Here is a 24,925-nt window from a genome sequence, read left to right on the forward strand (position 1 = left end):
AAAGTGGTCTCTGAGCTTGGTGGAATAAGCACATCATCCGGTTCTTATTTTAACCTGGAACAGATGGGATCCAATAGACAAAACCTAAGCTGTGTATGTAAATTTCAGGTTTTCCAGTTGCCACGTTAAAAAGGGTTTTTTTTTTAGAAGGGCGAAATTAACCCCAGTGACATATACTTAACCCAGAACACCAAGAATACTTGCCAGTCTGTAAACAGTAGGACATCAGGGAGACGGCTACACTGCTTTCCCGACCTGCAGCCCTGGAAGCCAAGTGCCTGGCACGGCAGGCACAGATCACTCAGAGCCGCGCGGTCGGGGCTCCACCAACACTGCGCACAACCAAGGGCTCCAATCGCCAAGCACTGGCCAAGTCTCTGCTTTTTCATTTCCCGGCACGACCGCCAACTGTCCAGACCCCCGCCACCTGCGCATTGGCCACCCCGCCGCTGCCCTGCCCGCCTGGTCTGTCCCCTGCCCCGTCCAAGTCCGTCTCCCACCCGCCCTCCGGGTCTGTCCACCGCCCTGGTCCAGGCCCATCCACTGCCTGCCTGCCCAGGTCCAGGCCCGTTCCCCTCCAGGCCCATCCCCTGCCCGCCCTCTTGGTCTGTCCACTGCCCCGTCCAGGCCCATCCCCCTCCTGCCCGCCGCGTCCAGGCCCGTCCCTGTCCAGGCCCATCCACCGCCTGCCCAGCCGTCCAGGCCCGCCCTGGCCTGTCCCTGTCCAAGCCTATCCTCCTCCCACCCTTCCTGGTCCAGGCCCATCCACCGCCCGCCGCCCTGTCCAGGCCTATCCCTGTCCAGGCCCATCCCCCTCCCAGCCTTCCCGGTCCAGGCCCGTCCCCCTCCCGTCCGCCCCATCCAGGCACATGCACCGCCCGCCGCCCTGTCCAGGTCCGTCCCCCTCCCAGCCTTCCCGGTTCAGGCCTGCCCACCGTCCTCTGGCCCCGTCCAGGCCCATGCACCGCCTGCCCCATCCAGGCACGTCCCCCCTCTGTCCCCCGCCCCGGTCCAGGCCCGTCCCCCGCCTGGTCTGTCCCCCGCCCGCCCCGTCCCCCGCCCCGCCGGGCCTGCGGGGTCCTCCGGGCTCCGCCACCCCGTGTGCCCAGGACCCGCGGCGTCTGGGGTCAGCCCCGCGTCCCCCTCCCCAGGCCGCCCGGCGCCCGCACCGCGTCCCGCCGCCACCACCGTCCTGCCCGCGCCGAGCCCTCCGGAGCCGCCAGGGCCGCACCCGCCCCGCGCCCGCGCCCGCGCCTTCCCGGTGCGCGCACGTGGGCCCCCGCGGGGGCGTCGACCCCGTGGCCGCGGCCTCACCCGCCGCACGGCGGCCCCGACGGAACAGCGAGGCCTGCGGTGACGGTGACGGGCGAGGGGCCCGGGCGGCCGTGCGCGCCCCCTGCGCCCCGGGCCACGCTCCTCCCGCCGCGCTCGGGGTCTCCCAGCCGGGTTTTGGCGGGAGCGGCGCCGTCTCCTGCGCAGGCGCGGGGCCCCGCGGGGTCTGCGCAGGTGCAGAGGCCCGGGGGCCGCTTCCGGGCGGCGGGGCCTGAGGCGGCGGGGCCTGAGGCGGCGGGGCGGGGGCGCCATGGCCGGCTGGGTGTTCTGCAACCGCTGCTTCCAGCCGCCGCCCCGCGCGTCGCGCTTCAGCCTGACCAACTGCGGCCACGTGTACTGCGACGTCTGCCTCCGCAAAGGTGAGGGCGCCGCGGGCCGGGGCGGGGCGGGGGCGGGGGTCCCCGCGGGGCTGCCGCTCCCCTCCGTGTCTCTCAGGGACGAATAAGTAGGGTCTGAAGGAAGGAAAAAGGTGCGTGAACGCGCGGCCCTTCTCGCGGCCCGGACCGTCGGCCCCGCTGCGGCCTGCGGCGACCTGAGGTGCGCGTGTCGGGGCGGCCCGGGCGTGGCGCCAGGTCCCCGGGGGCCGCGGGGCAGGCTGGACGCGGGCGCTGCGGTCGGGGGCGCGGGCAGGGCCCGAGCTCGGCGCAGGCGGTGGCCGCGGGGGACCTGGCCGCGGGGCTGTCAGGCAAGGCCGGTGCGCTCGAGAGGCCGCTCCCTCGGGGCCGGGGCCGGGGCCGGGGCGCAGGCTGCAGGTGCTGCCCCGGGGCGGGGGGGCGGGGCGAGCGCGTCGGGGCGGCACCGGGCCAGCTGGGCGGGGGCGGCGGTCCCTGGCCCCTGGCGCTCGCGGCCGGCCTCTACCCCTCCGCGGCCGTCCGTCCGCCGTCTGTCTGCGCGGAGCCGTCGCGCTCGTCTGGGCCCCTCCCGCCGGCTGTCAGCGCTCGTGCTCCGTGTTCCGTGGGTTCGCGAGCGCCGACCCTCGCTCACGTCTCTCGCTTCCCGGCCCCCGACGCAGCTGCTGGGCTTTAGGGCCGGCTGGTACCCCAGGCCGCCCGCTCCGGGCTCCGGGCTCCGGGCTCCGGGCTCCGGCTCCGGGCGAGCAGAGCCTGCAGGCGGACCCCGCTCCCAGGGTGGGAGCTGCAGGAGAGGCCACGGGCGGTGTCGCAGGCAAGATGGAAAGGGGCCGCCTGAGGCTGTGGGGGCGGGGCGCCCCTCCTTCTCCACGAGGACCTCGTCCCACGGGCTGTGGGGGCGGGGCAGAGCCGAGTGGGTCCTTCTGTGGGAAGTGGCGGAGAGGCGGGAAACGGAGGAAGATCCCGCCTGTGTCCTCAGATGAGGCGAGGGCTTGTTTGATCGCCCCCACGGGGCTGGTGGGCGACACCCAGGAAAGTGGGGGTTGCCCAGCGGCGTGGCGGGTTCAGCGCCGGGATCCTGGAGTCCACGTCTGTGAAGGCACGTCTCAGCGAGGAGGCTGTTCTTCCTGGTTCTTGTTCTCAGCCACCCTGGGCCAGAGGAAGGGCGGGGGGAGGGGGGCTGGGCTGGGGGCCTGGGCTGGGCCAGGTGTGCCGCCGGGAAGGGCAAGGAACCTAGGGCTGCTGGCTGCTCGGGGACCCGGGCTCGCTCGTGAGACAGCAGAGCTCAGACGTGTGCGGCTGGGGAGGAGCACAGGTCGAGAGCCCTGCAGCCCCCACTGGAGTCTGAGTTCTCCCGGGACGCAGCGAGGGCTGCTCTGGTGCCAGGTGGGGGCAGGCGAGGAGATGCAGGGAGCGGGTTTTCCAGGGGGTGACGGGAGTGCCCTGGGGAGCGGGATGTGCAGAGCCGCCCAGAAGAGCAGGTGGGCGGTGTTGGCACAGGGCCCTTGGGCAGCAGGAGCTCAGCACACACTCCCAAAGCTCTTTCCCAGTGAGCTGTCTCCTGCTGCAGAGGTAAGTCCCCGGGGGCGGAACAAAACTTGTGCTTCATCTCGGGACAGGGTGAAAGGACCTGTTTTCATTTTGAATAGCTAAAAATTTTAAATTAGGATATCATTACAAAGCCTAATTGTACGAAATTCTGCAGTACATTTGAGTTTGAGGATTGCTGATCTTCATACTATTTCGGAGCATCTTGGGAAAACAGGGGAAAATGGATTATTAGTTGAAGGAATCTCTTCAACTCTGTGCACATGCACGGCCTTACTCTCTGAACGTGGAAAATGTTAAGTGCTATGAGCCTGTATGTTTTTGAAGAAATACCGTGATTTTAAGCTGCAATGGTACACATTCAGAAGCACTACTCACAGGGTCCCCAGGCGGCTCAGCAGTTGGGCATCTGCCTTCAGCCCAGGGCGTGACCCCGGGGTCCCAGATCAAGTTCCACGTCGGGGTCCCTGCAAGGAGCTGCTTCTCCCTCTGCCTGGGTCTCTGCATCTCTCTCTCTTTCTGTCTCTCTGTCTCTCATGAATAAATAAATAAAATCTTAAAAAAAAAATCACTACTCACTATAATACAGTAAAGTTTGCTTTTCTTTTGTAGGTGGAAAAGATGAGTGCTTGATTTGTAAAGTCCCTTGTCGCACGCTTTTACTTTCAAAACATGTAAGTTGAAATATGTATTATCTGAATGTTAGTGTTGTTTTTTAATTCGACATTCAATTTGTAGTCATTTGTAGTCATTTGGGGTGTCTGAGATTTTCTTTCATATTGTGAGATCAACTAGAGGATCTTACAAGATTTCTGAGTAAAGTACAAGTTTCGGTTCAGTTTTGAACCCTCGTACAGGTAACTCCTGACCATAGGTTGGCCCCTGCGTCGTTTGCTGTATGTGTCCAGGAAATGAAGATGAGTTGTATAGGTTTCTTCAGCACAAGACTAGCTCCTCACGAAGGTGAGGGGAGGTTTAACGGTGGTCACTGTTGCAGGAGGCTGAATACAGGTCGTTTGTCATCTCTGTGAAATACACCAGTTTAACCAGCTTGGTTTGAACTTAGTCACAAATGATTATTCTCTTTATACTTAGGTTCTAAGATACTTACTTGATCGGTTGTTTTAATCTTTAACGGTTGTTTTTACTGATTAGAACATAACACAAAGTCACACAAGATCTAAATGAGACAAAATCATAATGGAGAATGTGAAAGTTGCCCAAATCCTGTTTCCCACAGATGTCAGCAAGCGAGTATAGTTCCTGCTCTGTGTGTTACTGTGACTTATCTTTTTACAAAATGCTGTTTTCTCAGTTGACTTGGTATTTTTGGCACACTCGCACTCCCTGAAAAGACTGCATAGTATTTCAGTGTTTTCCGGGGGGTTGGAGGGGGTAGGTTTTCACTGTTTCCATCTCACAGCGAACCTTTTATTTTATTTTTTTACCACGTCTCTGCATACGTGTAAGAATATTTCTGTAGCATAAATTGCTAGGAGTGGAAAAATAAGGGCACAGATTTAAGTGTTTAAACTTAATAGGAAGCGCTTTATTTCCCTTAAATGTATCAGCTTAACCCCTTGGCCACAGAGCCAGGTTCTGCTGGCTGGCGTAGCTGGTCAGGCTTGCCCTTGAGGGGGGCGCCCCTGGCCTTTCCCTGCCCTCCTGGGCCCTACACTCAGGTCATTCGTTTCCTCTTCTAATAAGTGTATTTAGGATGGTCTGTTTCCTTCTGTTTGCTGCTCTTCTACGTCACTTCAAGCATCTTTTTTTTTTTTTTTATCATTTCTAAATAGTCTTTAATCTTTCTTGTGACTTAATTTTTCAACTCAAGAATTATTCAGGAGAAATGTTCCTTAATGTCTGAGAGGTTAGATTTTATCTCCTCTATTGTCTCTGTGGAAAATTTTTAGTCTTATGTCTTTGTGACCAGAGAATATGGCCATATGGTTTCTTTTTTTAATTGTCAGGACTTTTGTTGTGGCTTGGTACGTGGTAATTGTTAATGTTCCACAGATGCTTGAGAAAAGTATTCTTTTGTTCTCTGTGCATGTGAGTGAAGTTGCTCAGGGCACCGACACTGTTCCTAACTGTTCCTTCCCGCAGTCTCCCTAGGGCTTGGCTCCTCTGTGCCCCACGGGCCCGCATGAGTGCCCACCACCACGACGCCTGAGAGCCATTCTCCCTGCTTTCTCCCCTGCTTCCTCGAAATTCTTCTCACCTGCAGTCACAGGGATCTGCAGACGTGGGCATGTATCGCAGCTTTCCAGGAGGAAAACCTGTGTCCCCTCATGCCGTGGCTCTGTGGCCTGGCCTCTGGGAGACACCTGGTCCCCTGGCCAGCGACTCTGACCTGCCACTGCTCCCTCACCCACTGCCTTTAGGTCTCTGCCTACGGCTGTGTGTGACCACGCACACATGGCTTCTCTGGCCTATAGCAGGAAGGACACTTGAGATCATGGCACTGTGTGTGTGGATTTGCACGCAAATGCATCCGTGTGTGCACATGTGGGAAATCACTTTCACAAAACAATACATATCCTTGCTAAATGCAGCACCCCTGATGGTTTCTATTCTGAATGGGATTTTTGTTGTTAAAACCAAACACACTGTAATAGGCTAAGCTGATTTCCTGGGACCTGCAGTACAAGAGCTGCCCACACCTGCCCCTTTGCTCTGCAGACAGGGCACCACTTGTATTTGTTCATTTGTTTGTCATTGAAAAGGGCCGTTACTGTTTCACACTCAGTACGGTCTACTGCCTTATCTATCAGGTGGTACGAGGAGCCTACGGGGCCTGGGAAGCATCCCCGTCTGCGGACAGAGCCTCTGGCAAAAGCCAAGAGCAGAGCAGAAGGATGTGTGGACAACAAGGGGGTTGCATGTAGGCTGGAGATGGGGAAGGATGGCTACAGTGGGGAGGCCCTGAGCCCTGGAGGGGCCAGTAGGTCCGGGTCCCATGTGTGAGGAGGTGGGCCTGGGGGCCATGTGTGGTTGGGGTACTCTTCCTCGTGCCCACTTCACTTAGGGCCCTGGGGAGATGTGGGGGAGGAACAACCCACAGCGGCAGAACCAATGCTCTCTGGTCTCCCCCGGACCCCAGTGAGTCCTCTGAGCAGTGGACTCACTTGTCCTGCCCCAGGTCAGAGGTTGCTCACGGTGGGACCAGGACCAGGAGGATAAGACCACATGCCATCGAGGACCTGGGTTTGGCGTAAACTCAGAGAGGGGGCATTTGGGAGGGTGACCTTTCTGTGTAGGGGGGAGAAAAACAGACACCAGCCACTAGAACAGCAGACTGGTCTGGCTGGGAGCTTTCCTTGGCCTGCTGGCCTCCAGCTAGACTCAGCCTCCCCCCTGCTTCCAGGAGCAACGCCACTGCAGGCCTGGCCCCAAAACATTCTACTGGAAAGCCTCCCACTCTGCCAAGTGGATACTGGTGACCCAGCAAAGCAGAGCTGCTGTGCCCCGAGCGGAGGCCATCCATGTGCAGACGGGAAACGGGTGTCCTCCATGAGTCACTGAGATCGGGTGCTGTTTGCTGCACGTGCCATGTAACTTTTGGAACCAACTTGTCAGTTTCCACACATACTAGGTCCTGTTGGGTTGGTGCTTAATCAGTAACGTAGATAAAGCTGACGTCTCAAAAAAAAAAAAAAAAAAAAAAAAGCTGACGTCTCTGCAGCGTGGACTCTCTAGTCCACAAGCATGGTGCCCCTCCGTGTACTTAGCTGTGCTCTGGTTCCAGTGGTGATTTTCTGCACTGAGGCTGCGCCCTGTTAGCTTCATCCTTGGGCCCCGATGATTTGGGGTGATACCTTGCTCACCTCTTAAGATGTCATCTCTGTTGTGCTTATTGCTGGTATATAAAAATCAGTAGATTTTGTTTATTAGCTTTTATCTAGTCTCCTTGTTTTCATTTGATAACACTGTTGGCTGATCTGGAGCTTTTCCTAGAGTCTCTCTCTGCACAACCATGTCCTCTCCAAATGTTCAATCTCTGTGTCATTCCTCCCTTTCTTTCTCTCTGCCACCTTTTCCTCCTTGCACAGGCTACGAGGAGACACAGTGGTGATGGTGGTGTCCTTTGTCACTTTGTGACTTCAGGGTCAAGCTTCCAGTGGTTCACCATGACGTATTCGTGGTACCCTGGCTTTCTTGCTAAAGGGTTTTTATCAGGAGCCATGTTGGATTCTATCAGATGGTTTTTCTGTAAATATCAGGGTTGTCATTTGATTTTTTTTACTGTATTTTGTTGATGTAGTGAATTGTATTTATTTTTAGAATTTTAAACCCAGAGCAGGGGATCCTCGAGTGGCTCAGTGGTTTAGTGCTGCCTTCTACCCAGGGCCTGATCCTGGAGATCCGGGATCGAGTCCCACGTCGGGCTCCCTGCATGGAGCCTGCTTCTCCCTCTGCCTGGGTCTCTGCCTCTCTCTTGCTCTTTCATGAATGAATAAATAAATAAAATCTTTAAAAAAAAAAAACCCAAGGTAGAATTCTCTTTTTTTGAAGATTTTGTTTATTTACCTTTTAGAGAGACTGAAAGAGAGCATGGCCCTGGAGGGGCCAGTAGGTCCGGGTCCCTTTTAGAGAGACTGAAAGAGAGCATGTATGTGCATGTAAGCCGGGAGGAGGGGAAGGAGGGGGGAGGGAGAGAGAATCTCAAGCAGGCTCCACTTAAGATCATGACCTGAGCTGAATCCAGAGTCAGATGTTCAACCAACTGAGCCATCCTGGTGTCCCTATACCCACAGTCAAATTTTAAACACTACAACTTGGTTGTGATGCAGTATAGCCTACATGTGCATGAGGGATTGAGGGGTTTTGTGCCTGTGTTCATATGAGAACCAATCTGTAACTCTTCTTATAGATACTCTCTTCAAGTTTTGGTGAGTCGGGTTTTCACTGGCTTAAAAGGAGTTGGAAATTCTTTCATTTTTATTTTCTCTAGTTTTTTTTTGGGGGGGGGGGCGTTATTCAGAGAATGTATGCTAGAATTCATGGGTGGCACTATTTGATCCTAGAAGGCTTTTTGTGGGGAAATTTTTTTTTTTTTTGTGGGGAAGTTTTTAACTAGGGTTTTAATTTGTTTTAAAAAAGATCTTATGTATTTATCCCTGAGAGACAGAGAGAGAGAGAGAGAGGCAGAGACACAGGCAAAGGGAGAAGCAGGCTCCACGCAGGGAGCCCGATGTGGGACTCAATCCCAGGACCTCGGGGTCACGCCCTGGTCTGAAGGCAGACACTCAACCACTGAACCACCCAGGCCTCTCAGGTTTTACATTTTTAATTAGATATGGAGTCTTCAGAGTTCCTAATTCTTGGGTCAGCGTGAGTGGTCTTTCTTTAGGAGTTTGTGTACTTTATCCAGATTTTCAAATGTCTCATCAGCGTGCCTGCGGTATTCTGTATTTTCAGAGTCTTAGATCTGTAGCGATGTCCCTTTCTCATCAAAGTAATAGTTGCTGCAGTTTCTCTTTATTCTTTAACAATCTTCCTCGTTTTATTTTTTTTATCAGCATTCTCAGAGAAGTAGTGTTTATCTGCACTTTACATTTGTTCTCAGCTATGTTCTCTGTTGTTTCCTTTATTTTCCTTTGGACTTAGTCTGTTTTGTAAGATGGGTGGGATTTGTGTTATGGGATTGGGGCACCCCTCTGTTCATCCTTGCCTGGATTGTATGTGTTTGGCTTCTTTACATTTTTTTGACTTTCACTTTGAAATACTTTGAAATTTCTACTCAATTACTCCTGTGACCTGTGCATTTTCTGAAAGTATGTTGACTGAGAAATAGGGAATTTTACTTGTTATTTTTACTGACTTTTGTTGAAGCCTAATAGGGGAAAGTGCACAGATACAGGTGCGTGGCTCTGGGAATTGTTTGTGACCTGAACGTATCCACCACTCAGACCAAGACAGAGTTCATTTCCATGACCCCAGAGACCCTGATGTGGCCTAGACCTTCCTGCCGATGTGAGGCCCTCAGAGACCTCTGCCATTTTACCTTTGTCTCACCTGCCCCTACCCTGCTGGCGTGTGGTTTCTTCTGCCTGCACAGAGCCCCACAGGGCAGCTAGTGTGCGGTCGCCATTCTGGTCTGGGTAACCCATTTCCCCTTCCCTCGTGTTCCTCATTGGCCCCCGAACCCCCTGCTCCCACCGAGGAACCATTTCCTACCTCAAGACAGTGTCTCCTGTTGGTGACAAGTTCTCTGGTTTGTCTGAAAAGGACCTCTCTTCTTGCCTCTGTTTTTGTGTGTGTGTGTGTGTGTGTGTGTGTGTGTGTGTTTTATTATTCATGAGAGGCACAGAGACAGAGGCAGAGACACAGGCAGAGGGAGAAGCAGGTTCCACGCAGGGAGCCTGACATAGGACTCGATCCCGGGTCTCCAGGATCATACCCTGGGCTGAAGGTGGTGCTAAACTGCTGAGCCACCCAGGCTGCCCTCTTGCCTCCATTTTGAAGCATATTTTAACTGGGCTTAGAATTCTTTAATGGAAATTAATGTTTTCTGGTGCTTTGATCATATTCCTCTGTTGTTTACCTCTTTCCACGGCATGGCTACCCCGTATGTGATGGCAGTTGTCTGCGCAGGTGTCCTGTCTGGCCGGTGCAGGAGGCGTTTGTTAGGCTGGAGAACCCTTGGTTGCCCTGTCTCCACACACCCCCCGTGCCATCCTGGCCTTCACGGACCTGTGATGTGGCCCCTAACACATCGGTGACAGCATTTCCAGGTGCTTGCATTTCTGACCCTGGAGCTCTTTGTCCAGTTTTGGGTGGTCTGTGTGTGACGTACTTTCATTGACCTTGACCGTGGCTAGTTCTAGATCTCGGTTCCCCCTTGCTGAGCACCAGGCTTGGCCATGCTCTCTCAGGGGCACTCCTCTCCTCATTTGCCTAGTCACTGCACGGCCCTCAGGGAAGGCTCCGCGTGTGCTTGCCTTGCTCGGGAGATGGAGGCTCCGTGGCATTAAGCCATGGCATCAAGCCATGTGCCAGCGTGGCAGGTCTTACTGGTGCGGAGCAGAGCTCACAGGTACCTGGAGGCCATGCCGCACCATGATGCCCTGGTCTGCCCAGGCAGCCTTGTGCAGGGTCCCCACCATTCTGACACCCGGGCGTGGATTCCAAGGCCATGTCCCCACACTGGCCCGTCCTCTCCCAAAGCCAGATCCGCGCCGGCCCCTCTGCTGTCTGCTCCAGAAGGCCTTGCCCTTCATGGCACGTGGCCTGGTTTCTCACACTAACCTGATGTAGTTTCACTGTTGTTTTAGTGGAGTTGGGGGGCATAGATGGCACCCTAGCCACCATCCTGACGTTCATGACTTGGTTACAGTCCAGACTAAAGACCAGACGGGGAGGACACACAAGTCTCTCCCTGCAGCTTTTCAGTCTGGTGTGATTGGGTCACAGCCGCGCTCCTTTGCCTTTTCCCTCCTGAGTTCCGTGTGTGTGCTCTGTCTTCCCCCTTCAGCCTTTGGGGGTGTCTTTCCAGGTAGGGGTGTGTCTCACCTCACCCCTGTCCTGTAGCAGGTGCCCGGAGCCCCTCGCCTGCCACAGCCACTGGCAGCTGGGACATGGGCGACCCTCCCAGGGCTCCTGGACATCTGGACATGATGGTTGGTGTTGTCTGTGGCTAGTTCTAGATCTCGGGGTGCAGTTTTCTCCCCGGGGTCTGTATGCCCGCGTTAGAAGCGGTGACACAGACCTCCGCTTCCCCTCCCTTTCAGACCGACGTGGATATCCAGGCGCTGTTCATGGGCATAGACGGCCTGTGCAAGAAGTACTCAAGAGAGACCTCCCAGGTGAGCGCTGCATGTGGAGCTTCTCACTCAGCATGACGCCCGTCCGCCCAGCACGCATCAGAGACGCGAGTTTGTGATGATGTCAGCGGAGACCCTGTGTGACGTGCTCTGAGACCAGTCCCTCTGGGATTTAGGATCAGCACGTGTTTGCTGCCTTCGCTATGCCTGAGCCCTCGGCTGCGTTCTGCTGTGGCTGCTTATGCCTTTGCTGTGTGTGGGGACATGGCTGTCATCTGACTCTCAGTCTGGGGCAGGCCTCACCTTTGGGTTGTGAAGGGCCCCAGTCGAGGCTGCAGGCTGCTTCGTGAGGCTGTCCTTCCTGAGGGTCACGGTCCACTCAGGCACACTCTCCCATCCCGGGCACCTGTATTCCTCCCGGCCCTGCTCCTCTCACCACGTGTGCCTCGTCCCCCACATCTCACCTGCTGCTCCTCCCTCCAGTGTCGTGAATCCTTCCTCATGCCTCACCCTGCCCCAGACGCCTGAATGCCCAGATGTCACTGAACCATGTGTGGGCTGCCGTTCTCTCCAAGAAGCTGCCTGGGAGAGAAGGGAGCCCTCCAGCCCCCAGCCCTCCTGCTTCTCCCCCTTCTGTTAACGGGAGCTCCCCCCCCCCCCCCCCCCCCGCTGCAGGCCACCTCCCACCTACCCTCCATGGGAGGGGGCCAAGGGAGAGCTGTGCTCACGCTGACCACCCTGGGCCCATTGCACATCTGGAGGCCGTGGTCCAGCAGCCCTGCCAAGGCCACCCCTCCTCTGCACGGCCTCTCGTCTCCCACTGTCACGCAGCCGGAAGCACCACGGTGTCACGGCTGTGCGCCTGCACTCAGCCCAGTGTCCTGGGAGGGGCCCGGGCCACACACAGATGCCCCAGAACACAGTAGTGGCGCCGGGCCAGTGCTAGGTGAGGGCCTGGAGGTCTCCTTGCCTTGGCCACAGGGGATCCAGGCCCCTGAAGCCCAGAAGCTGCCCACGTTCTGGGAGGTCCTCACAGCCCTGGCATTGGCGACCACGGGAGCTGAGGACATGGCATTTCCTGACGGCCCCGTGGAGCCCTGTGCCGTGTCAGAGCCTGTGCCCGCACAAGGGTGGGGGGCCACTGCCAAGGGACCTGCCTCACGCCTCTGGGCTGCATGTCCCGTGGCCATGTGCCCGAGTCAGGGTGCGAAGCCATTTCCAGAGGCCACGTGATGGGATTTCACATGTGTGTCTGTCAACATACTGGGCCTGTTGTTATTCTTGAATGAATGAATTGGTGTGTATCTTAGGTTCCTCTTGGTATGAATTTCTCGTGGGGCAGAAAACCCACGTAAAGAGCATGAAACCCCCCTGAGGCCCTGGCCCAGGCCCCAGAACCACAGCAGGTGGCTTCACACAGGCCCTCAGGAAGTCACCCCTCCTGTTCTGGTCAGAAGAAGCAGAACCTTTTCTCTCCTTCCCCTGACGACCTCTGCATCGGAGCTGGCCCATGTCGGTGGGTCAGAGTGTGCACACGAGGCTGCTCCAGGCGCCCTGCACCTGCCGCACAGAGGTCGTGGCTCTGCCCAAGGAGATGGTCCCCCGGGCCGTCCCACAGCTTCCCTGCCCGTCGCCTCCTGGCCTGGCCTTCCTCAGCCTCTGCTCTCTGTAAAAATCTCAGGAAACGGGTGCCCACTCCATCCAGGGGGGCACACTCTACTGGATGAGGTTCGTGGCCCTTTCAGATTTTATTTTGCTGGTGTCCGCACCCCCTGCCCACCCGGTACAGCCACAGCAGCTCCTCCTGAAGGGCCGGACATCCCGGAGGCCCCTGCCTGGTACAGGTGTGCGGTGCACGGACATGGGGCTGATGCTGCCCCCTGCCTCAGCATCCTGTGCGCAGGCCTCCCAGGCTCAGCTCTCCGTGACCCCGTCCTGGCTGTGGCCTCACTGCCTGGTCACAACTGTGTCAGCCACGGAGGCCCGCACGCTTGTTCTCTGCCTGTATTGGTTCAAGGACAGCCGCCGCCCGCCCTCAGGCCGTGCTGGGCCCCGGTGCCAGTGCAGGCACGGCCCTGCTCCTTGGCGCTCCGGGTGGGCTGTCCTGCGGTCGCTTCCAGCGCATGTGCCTCCTGCGTCTCAGGGTGGGCCCTGTTCTGGGACATGAGGCTTACGGGCAGCTGTGTGATACCTTCTTCCTGCTGCGGGCACGGAGCCCGTTGAGGAACGAGACCATGTTGTTGAGGCGACGGACTGTCAGCCCCATCTTGGCTGAGGGCGACTGTGGGGCGGGATGGGGGGCTCTAGGTCTGCCCAAAGCCCTCCTGGCCGTGCGTGCCCCTGCCTCAGGTCTAGGCCTGGCCACCCTTCCTTGCTGCCTCCCCACACCTTGCCCGGAAGCTGGGCCGTCACTGAGCATCGGGGGCACTTCTGGACATGGCCTTGTGAAGATGAGGGTGCCCATGGGGGCAACATGATGGGCCCTCATGGCGCCCCCACCAGACAGATGCTCCAGACAGAGCCCACATCTGTCAGCCTTTGTCCTGGGGAACGGGACCTGTGCATCGTGTCCTCCAGGCCCCAAGGGCGTGGGATCCCCTGGAAGATGCAGGAGTCTAGGAAGGGGGTGTTGGTCACTCCTAACCGTGGCCCCTTCTTCAGGAGGTGGCCTGGCCATGGGGGAGGCACCGAAGCTGTGGGCTGGCTGTCCTGTCCACAGCAGCTCTTGCCCGGGTCTGTGCTAGCCCAGGGAGCCTGGGTCCAGGGCCCGCCCTCGTGTCCGTCCACTAAACAAGTCCTGGGCCGCGTGGACAGTGTGGGACCTAGAGGAGGCCACTGAGCACGTGGGGCCGTGCCTGTGCCCGGGGGCAGCAGAGCCCTGTATTGGCAATTACAGTGCAGCATTCCAGGAGGGGAGGCGTCACCATCTGGAAATCTCCCTTGATGTGGGATGCCCGTCTCCTCCTCTGGGTGGATCCCAGGTGGCAGTTTCTGGGTGACACTGGCATTCTCAGGTCCTGCTGCTATGTGCAAGTTGGGGCTCGTGTAAATGGAAGATCAGAGGTGGCACGAGGCCCGGGTCAGCGGGCCTGGGGGTCCAGACCAGGGCCTGGGCTCTCAGAAGCACTCCCCTCCACTTGGTGTGGCACGCGGCCTGCGCTGGTCTCCCCTCCTGGGCCAGCCCGTCCACGTAGCACTTCCAGGGTGTTTCCTGTTGGTGCTGCTTGGTCAGGAGGCCATCCCGTGATCCAGTTGCTGCTGCCAAAGGGATGGTCCCCTGATTGGCCTGCTGGGCCGTGTCCTGTCCTGTGGCTGGGCCCCGAGAACCACTGAAGCCCCAGGCACAGGGGCCGGTGCCACCCTCACTGTCTGCGACCTCACATGGAGCACGCTGCCTCAGCTAGCATTGCATTCGGGCACACGTGCTGCTGTGCACATGGCCAGCACAGCGTCTCCGAGCTCTGCTCCAGACCAGGGTGGCAGCCAGCAGAGCCCATGCCTGGGCCGGCAGGCGGGCAGGGGGACAGGGCGCAGGGAAGCAGAGCATGCTTGTGCCTGCGCTGGAGGCCCCTCCCGGCCACTGCGCCTGGGACTTGCTGCGCGGTAGCGGCCCACTGCCAGCAGCTGACACGTATTCTCTTCTCAGGTTTCAGAATTTCAAGAAAAGCACAGAAGGAGACTGTTGGCCTTCTATAGAGAAAAGGTAAATCCGGGGGGCTGGCGGCCTCGCTAACCAAGGCCGTGTCTCCAGGTGGCGGGCCACTGCGCGGGCACCTGTCCTGACCCACAGCCCGTGGGGTTCTTGTCTGCTGTTGCGCGTGGCCACCTGGGGACCCAGCCAGGGTCACGGCAGCAGTCTCACTTTGGAACGCTGACACGGACCCACTAGCATCCCAGGACTCGGGCCCTTTTCCACAAATGGCAGCTGTGAGGTTGCCCTGGGGAATCCTTATGGAAGGACAGTCAGAATGCCTGTTTGCCCAATAAATACTCTCCTCTGGAGTCTCAGAGCGGACTTGAGATGCCTTGTGGGGCGTAGATGGAGGAGCGTAGGGGAGCACCCAGGGGGGCCCCGGCTGAGGCTGAGCCTCCCCACAGCATCACGCTGTCCGGACTGCGGGTTCCAGGGCCCTGGTGGCCTGCACTCCATGCAGGTTTGCAGCAAGAGGACAGCAGTCGTGTCACCCACATTCTTAACTTTTTAAGATTTTATTTATTTATTCCTGAGAGACACAGAGACACAGGCAGAGGGAGAAGCAGGCTCCCCGCGGGGACCCGACCCCGGGGCCACACCCTGAGCTGAAGGCAGACTCTCAGCCACAGAGCCCCTGGGGGCCCCATCCCCCACATTCTGACTCGTGGCTGAAGACATGTAGATGGTCCATGCAGCTGGCCGATGACCGGGGTCTGGTTGTGTTTAGATCGCGAAGCTGGAGGAATCCCTTCAGAAGTCCGTGCTGAGGATGGAACAGCTGCAGAGGTGGGTGCTGTCCACGAGCTCCCGCGGGGTGCCCGACCGTGCCGCCTGCTTGGCCATCTGTCTGAGACCTTGTGACCAGGGCAGCAGAAGAAAGAGCACGTTCATTTGCCAGAAGCTTCCGTCGAAGCAAAAATGCAGCAGAAGGAAGCAAAGGGGGCCGTGAAAGCACAGGAACAGTTGTCCTGGGGGCGCTCCCAGAGGGCCGTGCGCGGAGGGGCTCTGCGGCCAGGCCCTGTCGGACCCCCACCCGCAGCCTGCTGCCAGGGCTGTGGCGTCCGTGACAGGTGGACGCGTGTGGCCTGCGGCTGGGGCAGGGCAGCCTCAGGCCTCTCGTCTGGCTCAGGCGTGTTAGGCCGGGGGCGCCGCAGAAGCCCCGCTGGGGGCCGCACGTCAGGTTGGAGGCCGCAGGGTTGATGTCCTGGGGAGCTGCTGTGCACCGACGGCTCGCGTGTGCAGGGTGACCCCGGCTGCGGGTGGACGCTGTGGATCGGGCGCCGACGTGCCAAGGCCACCACGGGCAGGGTGAGAGGACACCCAGCAGCCGGCCCCAGTGTGAGGGTGTGCTCTGGGGGACCCGGCTCCCAGCCGCTCCGTGGAGCAGGGGCAGCAGAGGGCAGCGCACCCATGTGGGTCACCCTGACTCGGCCTCCGCGGCGTCAAGGAATCCTGTCCTTTGTGAGCTGTGGAAAATTCTCAGCCGCAGTCTTTCCGCGGCCCCTCCTGCTGTGCCGCTCGGTGCCCCATGTGGGTCTGCGGCCCTGGCCCTGCCTCTCTGCCCAGCTCTGCGCTGCACACCTCTCCCACCTCGACTTCATTTTGGCTGCTCGATTTTGCATGTGCGGAAGGTTCTGGGTCATCTTTTTTTTTTTTTTTTCCCTGGGTCATCTTTACCTTCGTGGTGTCAGCGTGTTTTGGTTCCCATTTCTGTTAGGCAAGTCACCCGATGCCTCGGGCTCTTGCTCCGGGTGGAGCTTTCTGGCCTGGCTGGGCCAGTCGTCCTGCTGGCTTGCTTGCGCACACCCGGTGCAGCCTGCATTCCCAGGGAGGATGGCCTCATCCTTGGGGGTGCGGAGGCCATGGGCTCTCTGTTACCATGCTGTGTCCCCAGGAGGAGCAGCTTGGTGTCAAGTCAGCAAGCCGGAGCCCGTGCCCGCCCCCGCCCCCTGTTCCCAGGATGAAGTGCGGGCACGTCAGCGAGTCGCGGGCCCCTTGCCTGTCCTCGGGCTTCTCTGCGTGGGAGGGGGGTCTGAGGCTGGCCGGGCCCGGGGCACTGGGCGGACGGGGAGCATCCGGCTTTTTGTCTTCTTGTGCTCCAAACTGCAGTGAGTGACACGGGAGTAAATGTTTGTGGTTTAATTAACACCTTCTCTCTGTCTGTTTAGTATGAGATTGTCACAAGAACCAGTTCTTGGCGCAATGAAAACTCCAGTTTCAAGTAAGTAACATGGGGCCGAAACAGGAGGGCTATGAAGAGGCGTTCGCCCGGCTGGACGCAGCCTAACGCTCACACCTCTACCACAGCTCCTTCCGCAAAGCCAGCTGGACACCTGCTCCTGCGCCTGGAGTCGTCAGCCTCTGACAGGTGTGTGCCCTGGGAGCATCGGGGGCCCCTGGGTGTCACACGGCCCTCCCCTGACCCTCTGAGTCCCCCCGATGCTGGATGGCTCCATGAGCGAACAGGAACACGTGGCTCGGGGGTCAGGGGCTGGGCCCTCCCACGTGCCCCCCGGCACAGCCCCAGAAGCAGGTGTGTGGTCCAGGCTGTCCCATGACGGCTCCGTCCCCTTCGTCGTAGCGATCGGCTGCAGGCCATCCCATACCCACGCCAGGCTGATGGGTGTCATCCCTGGGACTCTGGTCTGGGACCAGGACAGCCAGGCTGGGGGTGGCAGCTTGGAAGGGAACCTGCACAGAGATGACGGGAGATGTGCTGGCAGCAGCCCTGGCCCCCACTCTTCCCTGATGCAGTGTGGGTGTGTCTGGGGCAGCGCCCGAGCTTCCTCCAGCAGCTCACCCTCTGCCTGCGTTCCCCCTCGTCCTCTGTCCTGTCTTCTGCCATCATCTCCTGCGGGGTGCCCAGATGGCATGTCGCTGTCAAACGTGGGGGCTCATGGTGTAACACGTGCGGGTCAGGCAGTAAGTGCTAAATGGAGGAGACGCCCCTGCCTGCGGTGCAGGGGGTCTGGGCCTTAGTTAGAGGGGCGAGGACAAGCTGGCTGTGGAAGGAGGGGGCGGAGGAGTGCGCCCCTGTGCGTCTGCCCTGACTGTGGGTGGCCCTTGAGGGCCGGGGTGGGGGGCACAGGTCTGGGCTGGTGCTCCTTCCTCCCCGGAGCCCCGGGCCCAGGAAATATATCCCCTGTTCACTTCACAGAGTGGAGTCCATGCAAGTCGACGGTACTCCGTCCCCGACGAGGAAAGTAAGTACACCTGCTCCCTGTGCTGCTTCCCCCACATGCAGCTTCTGTGGTTTCTCCGTGCACCAGGAGACAGGCGGCCACCGGCCACCGTGGGGCCTCTTGGATGAGTGCTGGCCGAGCAGTGAGCGGGTGGGACGGCTCGCCGGGCGGGTCCTGAAAACAGTCGCAAGTGCGCCCCCCTCCGCAGGCGGGAGGGAGGGAGTGGTGCTGGGTAGTCAGGACAAACCCCTCCCAGCCAGCTGAGGAACTCAGGAGAGGAGCCAACAGGGGACAGTGGCGGGGAGCTCGGCTGCTTCCCTGTCCAGGTGCCGTGCCTCCGGACACAGCTGGGGAAGTGGATCCCCAGAAGGAGAGGCCAGCCTGGGAAGGGGGCCCAGCAGCGCACCTTAGTGTTGGCCAGCACCCCGCACACGAAGACCGTGGGTGCACACTGGGTTCGGGCTGCTCCGTGAGAAGTAGCGCTGTTTCCAGGGACCACCCTGGAGCACGTTGAAGAGGAGTGTGGATCCCAGCAGCAGGCAGGAATGCAGAGCTGCTGTGAGCTGGGTGCAGGGCACACCCTGGCTGTTGGCGGCAGTGCCAACGTGTCCTCCCCATGCCGGTCTCTCGCCCGTCACGTCGGGGGGGACACTGGGCGCACCTCCTCCTGCCCCGGGCCCCCACCTGCCGCTGCTGGCCTTTGCTGCCCAGAGGCTGGACCCTGAGCCTCACACACTTGTGGCCTTGTTTGGAGGTCAGAGGCTGAGGTCTGATAAGTTCACGTGTCACTGGGTGTTAGAGCCGAGGGACTGGAAGATGGTGGGGTGTCACAATTGCAGAGTGAGCGCAGGCCCCGTGGTAGCACGTGCTGCTCCCAGGGCACACAGGGATCATGGAGCTGCTCGGACATCTCCAGGAGAAGGGCTTCCGGGAAGGAAACAAGCAGGCATGCCTGCGTTCTAGAAAAACTATCGGCAGGCTGGGGTGTGCCTGCCCTGTTCCAGAGGAGACGAGTCCTCCGTGGGGCTCAGCTCCCGGATGCTCCGTGAGCCCTGGGGGTGGGTGTGTGTGCAGGTGCCTCGGCGGGAGCTCAGTTAGCACCCAGTGGGGGTGGGAGGAGCGCAGTCTCCTGGGAGATGCTGGGGGGTCGGGGGGGCCGGGGGCAGGGGCAGCACACACCCTCCAGGGACGTGAGAACAGGGCTCGGCTGGCGAGGGGCTGCCGTGGGGGCCGTGGTCTGCTGGTCTGGGAGGTCCCTGCCCCAGGGTACGAGTGGGGGCGAGTGGCCGGGGCTGCAGGGGAGGCACGGTGAGGGCACCACAGCCCACCTCACCACACCTGCGCAAAGCAGCCCTGCTGGTCCTGCAGGGCCTTGTCCTTTGTGCCTCTCCCCACTGCCCTGCGCTGAGCCCAGGGTCCTGGACGGGGGGTGAGAGGGTACCGCCCATGGGGGCACAGGGTGCTGATGGCTCCCCACAGGGCCCCAGGCTCTCCAGCCTGCGGCTTCCTACCAGGGACAGTGAGAGCTGACTCCCAGTGTCCTGTGCACACAGCCCACCCCGTGAGTTCATAAGGGAAGCCAGCAAAATGTGAAAAACCGCTTGAAGAGAATCCAGAGAGCAAACGCGTCAGCCGTGGAGGATGCAGAGACGAGGGCACCAGTGTGCTGAGCACACTGAGCACAGCCAGCGGCGTCCACAGCACCCGGGCGGGACGTGGGGCCGTTGTCCCTGGTGCCTGCACTCCACACTAGGCTGCTCCAGGGCAGGGAGAGCCAGACCCCGCAGCCCCAGGCCCCTGGTCGTGCAGGGAAGTCCTGGGTCTTTCTGGAGTGTTTATTCTCCCGCGGGAAGAGCTCTAGTGAGCAGGTTGTCAGTAGAGGCAGAGCTTTAAAGCTGCTGTGATTACCCCCGGGCCCGGCCTGGTCTGCCGGGGTGGGGTCAGGTCAGGTGGGGCCTGTGCCTGCCGTGCTCAGAGTGGGCCCTTGGCGGGGCCCCGTGAGACCGTCGGGGTCTGCAGGCAGCTCAGCAGCGCGCGGCATCCCAACCTGGCAGGAACTCCCAGGGCCCTGTCCTGCTACCTCTAACTCCAGAACCCGTGCCTGCCACCCCTGTGCCCTGTGTCTAGGGAGCTTTGGGTCTTTATATGCTTTTTTCTTCACCTGTTACTGACTTCTCCCCAAAACAGGATACTCGAGGGCTGACCCAACAAAGAAAAGCCCTTTCTTAGTAGAAGTTACAGTGAGAAAAGACGGCCTAGTGATTTTTGTCCTTCTGTGACAATGATATTTTCTGTTGAAGTTGCAAATACTGCTGGTTGTTCAGAGCTGGCTGGAGATGGGCTCAGGGGCACAGGCCTATGGGAGGCTGCAAGAGGAGCAGGTGTGAAGGGCTGCTGGGGCACATGGGGTATGCGTCCGGGCACCCTGACTCAGTGGGTGGCCACGGGGCAGGGAGCCCTGGAGAGGGTGGGCGGCTGGGCACTCTGACTTACTCTGAGTGCAGCAGTGTGAGGCAGTTGCCGGGACTGGCTGGTGGGAAGGACGCCGGTCCTGGGGGGACAGCCACGGCCAGCCCTCCATTCCCACGGACGCTGGGGAGATGCTTCACCTCGGGAAGCTCTGTCGTGGGTGTGAGTGTGCGGTCAGCGGACGTCTCACTGGAGAGCCGCTCCCCAGGCAAAACAGTGCTGCTTGCTGTCCTTCCAGGGTGGAGTCCGGCTGTGGGTGTGAGCGGGGCCTACAGTCACAGAGGGTGCCCCGGAGCAGGGCCACCAGGGGAGGCTGCGGGGCGATGCGATAAAGGACCACGGAGGTGGGTCGCCTCGGGTGGGAGCTGGGAAGGCAGGCCACCATGTGGGCCTGCGGGCGGTGGCCAGTCTAGAGACCGGCAGGGGCCGGGCGTTGGAAGGGCCCCGGGGGATAGCCCAGGCAGCCGCAAACAGCATTTGGCCTGGGTGCGGGCAGCACCTCTGATCGGAGGGGGGTGCCCCCATCACTAGGTCCACACCCGGGAGGCGGGGAGAGGGACCGTCCCTGGGGGCGTGACAGGTGCATGGCCGGGGCAGGGCCCCGTGCGGCTGAGAACGCCTCGCCCCTTCAGTGTCTGCATTTCAGGTGACAACGTTACATGCACAAAATGAGGATTTCGTCAGAATCTTTTTTTTTTTTTTTTTTGTCAGAATCTTAAAATTTATGATGTCAAGAGTGCCTGGATGGCTCGGTTGGTTAAGTGTCTGACTCTTGGTGGTCTCAGGGGCATGAGATGGAGCCCCACACTGGGCGGAGGAGAGTCTGCTTGAGATTCTCTCTCCCCCTCTGCCCCTTCTCCTGCGTGTGCATGCTCGCTCTTGAATAAAATCCTTAAAAAGTAAAATGTAGGGCAGCCCCAGTGGCTCAGCAGTTTAGCGCCGCCTGCAGCCCAGGGCGTGATCCTGGAGACCTGGGATCGAGTCCCGTGTCGGGCTCCCTGCATGGAGCCTGCTCCTCCCTCTGCCTGTGTCTCTGTGTCTCTCATGAATAAATAAATAAAATCTTAAAAAAAAAAAAAAGGTAAAATGTATGACATCAGTAAGGACATGATGTTTTCTGCCTTCTGACATTCTTGAGGGTACTAGGCGGAGGCCTCCGAGTGTGGGGAGGAGCCGCGAGTGCCCTGCCCTTGGGGTCTGCGGTCCGGGCACCCAGGAATTTGGCCACCGACGGGACTAAGCGTGTTGCGAGGAGGAGAGTCTTGCTCAGAAGTAGCAGCATCGGAAACTGGCTTGGTGTTTTTTTGAGATTGTATTTATTTGAGAGCGAGCGGGGGTGGGGGCAGAGGGAAAGGACCCCAGGCTGACTCTGCGCGGCTCCATCCCGCTACCCTGAGGTCGCGACCTAAGCTGAAACCAAGAGTGGGGCACTGGACCCACGGCAGCACCCAGGCGCCCTGACCTGTCTCCGTTTACGCACTTAGCCCGAGGTAGCAGCTGGGCCGGCCAGAATTTCCCTGATCAGCCCACCCCAACACGGACGCATGGGTAAGTGGGGGTCCCCACACCCACGCCCAGGGAGGGCCCTCCACTGTGTCGGTGCCCCTCGGCGAGGGTGTGGCCCATGGGGCACAGACGGGAGGTGCTCCTGCGGGGGCGGTTGTCCACAGCAGGGCTGCTCCCGGGAGCCATCGGGGGGCTGGTGGGTTTCAGAAGCCAGGCCCCTTCCCCCGGCCTTGGCCCTCCTCACCGCACCCATGAGCTCAGGCCTAGGGGGGCACTGCTGGTTAGCGGCCAGGCATGGGGCCCAGCGTCTCTGCCCTCTGCACCGCCTCTGCTTCTGGCCCAGGGTCTTTAGCAGCTGTATCAGAGTTGGACGTCTGACTAAAATCACATCTCAGGGGCCGGGGGCTCCATAGCACCTGCCCTGATGGAGACTCTGGTGGCCCTTCCCACGTGGCTCAGCCGCTGCCACCGCGGTGGTGGTCCTGCTGGCCGGGAGGACCCACGCGTGGGCGTTCACCTACTGTCCACCATGGGCCTGTTGTGCCAGCCTGGAGGCACTTCACCCTGTGTATGCAGTTTCTCACTCTAGCTGGTTTCTTGCCCTGCACGGACCTCCCTGCCACACCCTGGTGAGGACACGTGACGCCCCCTCCAGTCCCTCCCAGAGTCCTGTCAACGCCATTTCCATGGTGCTGGGGTGCTGTTCCTTGCAGACGCTGGCTCTGGCTCCCCACTCACCTTTGTTGGGAGTGTCCTGTGGGCCCAGCACCCCTGCACCCACGCAGGTGGGAGGCCAGCAAGCTTTCCACACATGCCCTTGTCCCACTGCACACTGGCTGTCACCTTCCCTGCAGCCGTGGGGCCTGCACTGTGGAGACCAGCAGCATGTGCATGGAGCTTCCCACACCTCTGGTCTTCCCCTCCAGGTGGACACCTGTGGCCTGGCCGCGCAGCCTGGCTATGCCCTCGGCCCTTCCCACCCCTGCGCTTGCCCCTTGCCATCTGCACTGTGTGCAGTGTGCATGCAGGGGAGATGCTGATCTTCCCTGGATCCTCTCCTGGAACGCATTTCCATAAGAGAATATGGGTGCTTTCCAGATGTATCGAGCAGAATTGAGAGGCGATGGGGCGGCTGCCCTGTGTGCGTCCTGTCCCCTTTGCCACTCTGGAAAGGACTGGTCCTTGTACTGTGACTGAGCCTGAATGCCCTCATTTTAGCGCTTTTTTTTTTTCCCCACGACTTATCTATTTTTTTCCCTTTTTCCTTCACATACATAAGATCCTCAGGATGAAGGATCTTGATTTGCTGTTTAATTTTGTGTTTGATTTTTTTTTAACTTTAGATGCTTAACATTTTTATGTCTCAAATCTGTGGTTATGCCCTTGTTTGCTTCATAGATTTCTGTGTTTGGACAGGTTTTTTCCATACCCATGCCGTTTCTTCTAGTTTTCAATATTTATCTTTTTCCAAGGTCTTTGGAGTATGTTTTAAGATATATTGTAAGATGAGTATCTCAACTTCGTATTTTTATAATCTCTTCTGAAAATACTTCAGAAATGACACACTGAAAAATAGTAAGAACAACATAAAAAACTCCCGTTTTCCCCTCACCCGGATTCTCCAGCTGTGATCATTTTGCCAGCTTTGCACCCTACCCTTTATGGCCAGCGTATCCTCGAGCCACTGAGAGCATGTCGCCGACATGGCGCCCCAGCTTCCCTCAAAGGACTGGGGTGCTCGCAACACCGGCACCTCCTGGGGGCAGCTTGGCATCAGCATGGCTCTGCCCCTCAGCCACTGAGCAACCTCATCTGCTCTCAGGCCCAGAGTCCCCTGCGAGGACACCCTGCATCTCACCGTGCAGCCACTTGTGTCTCCTTCACCTTCCCTGTCTTTTCTCTCTTCAAGAGTGTTAAGGATTATGGACCTTAAATTCTAAAGGAGCCTAAATGATACCCTCCCTCCCCCACCAAGCCTGGGCCAACCAAGCTGTATCTAGTAGAATTCTTCTTCAAAGATTAAGACAAACACATCACAAAGTAGCAAGAACATAATTGTTGCTAGCAGATCGGCCCTACAAGAAATCTAACAAGGCATTGAGCTGAAGACACACACTGAAAGTACCTGATGCATCAGAGGGGATGGGGTCTCTTTCTCTTACTTTACAAAACGCGAAATTGTGGAAGCAGCAAGCATAACCCTTGCTGGAGTCATAAACAGATGTAACCCATAGGGCGGTGTGCACAGAGGCGGGGGGAATGGGGCCGTACTGGAGCAGGGGGGACGTACCCCTGCAGAACTTAGTCCATGTTAGCTAGAAGCAGACTTGTTTAAAGTAAGCACGACTGTGACTCCGAAAGTAGTTCTAAAATAAAGAGGAATTAAAATATTAAAAGCAGTTGCTTACCACAGAAGGCAGTGAAGGCAGACCAGAAGGAAAAAGGGCACATGAGGCCTATAGATAAAGAGCAAAATAGGTGTAAATCCAATTATGTCAGTGCTTCTCTTCAGTGTGAAAGGGACCAGACCCCATTTTGAAGGCGGGGTTGTCAGACTGGATGAGGAAGATGCAGCCACACACCATCTGCAGCACAAGTGAACTCACGGTGCAGGGTGGAAACCACAGCTCGCAGACATGACCAGACCAGCTAGAGCAGCAGTGTGAATATTGGACAAGACCGTTTTGGACGAAGGATGTTTCTGGAGAAGAGGAGGACCATCTCAGTGACACAGGGTCACTGTATCAGGAAGACACTATTATAGTGTGTATGCAACCACAGAGTACGTTAGTGAAGCAAAAGCTGACAAGATGGAAAGAAGAAATGGACGGTTCAGTTTTAGAGATCTCCATACTCTTCTCAGGTTGATAGAAAGCTACACAAGGGAAGACGTGAGAGGAAATAAGCAAACAGTGATGTAGCCCACACGGATCTAACCAGTTGGAGATAAGATCACATGTAAACACACTAAACACCTCCCAGCAGAAGAGCAGGGATTGGCAGACTGGAGCAGGAGCTCGCCCCAGCTGGATGCTGTCTGCAAGAAGCACACGTTAGACTCGAAGATACACATAGGAA

At 58.5% G+C, this 24,925-nt stretch overlaps 1 protein-coding gene across 4 annotated transcripts in view; it reads left to right on the plus strand.

Moving 5' to 3' along the window:
* Positions 1 to 1,553: 1,553 nt before the first annotated feature.
* Positions 1,554 to 24,925, plus strand: part of RNF212 (ring finger protein 212) — a 29,829-nt gene continuing 6,457 nt past the window's right edge. For 2 of the 4 annotated variants that reach the window (XM_038533624.1, XM_038533625.1), the window contains exons 1-9: positions 2,487 to 2,781; positions 3,843 to 3,904; positions 10,964 to 11,038; positions 14,643 to 14,699; positions 15,418 to 15,476; positions 16,859 to 16,911; positions 16,998 to 17,058; positions 17,848 to 17,893; positions 21,826 to 21,889. In XM_038533624.1, the coding sequence (XP_038389552.1) occupies positions 2,502 to 2,781; positions 3,843 to 3,904; positions 10,964 to 11,038; positions 14,643 to 14,699; positions 15,418 to 15,476; positions 16,859 to 16,911; positions 16,998 to 17,058; positions 17,848 to 17,893; positions 21,826 to 21,889 (757 nt within the window). In that variant the 5' untranslated portion in view covers positions 2,487 to 2,501. Of the gene's footprint in view, positions 1,692 to 2,486; positions 2,782 to 3,842; positions 3,905 to 10,963; positions 11,039 to 14,642; positions 14,700 to 15,417; positions 15,477 to 16,858; positions 16,912 to 16,997; positions 17,059 to 17,847; positions 17,894 to 21,825; positions 21,890 to 24,925 lie in introns of those variants that run through there. The other 2 variants (XM_038533626.1, XM_038533627.1) reach the window with 2 other exon arrangements.

The sequence above is a fragment of the Canis lupus genome, chromosome 3, assembly GCF_011100685.1.
Source record: "Canis lupus familiaris isolate Mischka breed German Shepherd chromosome 3, alternate assembly UU_Cfam_GSD_1.0, whole genome shotgun sequence".
NCBI lineage: Eukaryota > Metazoa > Chordata > Mammalia > Carnivora > Canidae > Canis > Canis lupus.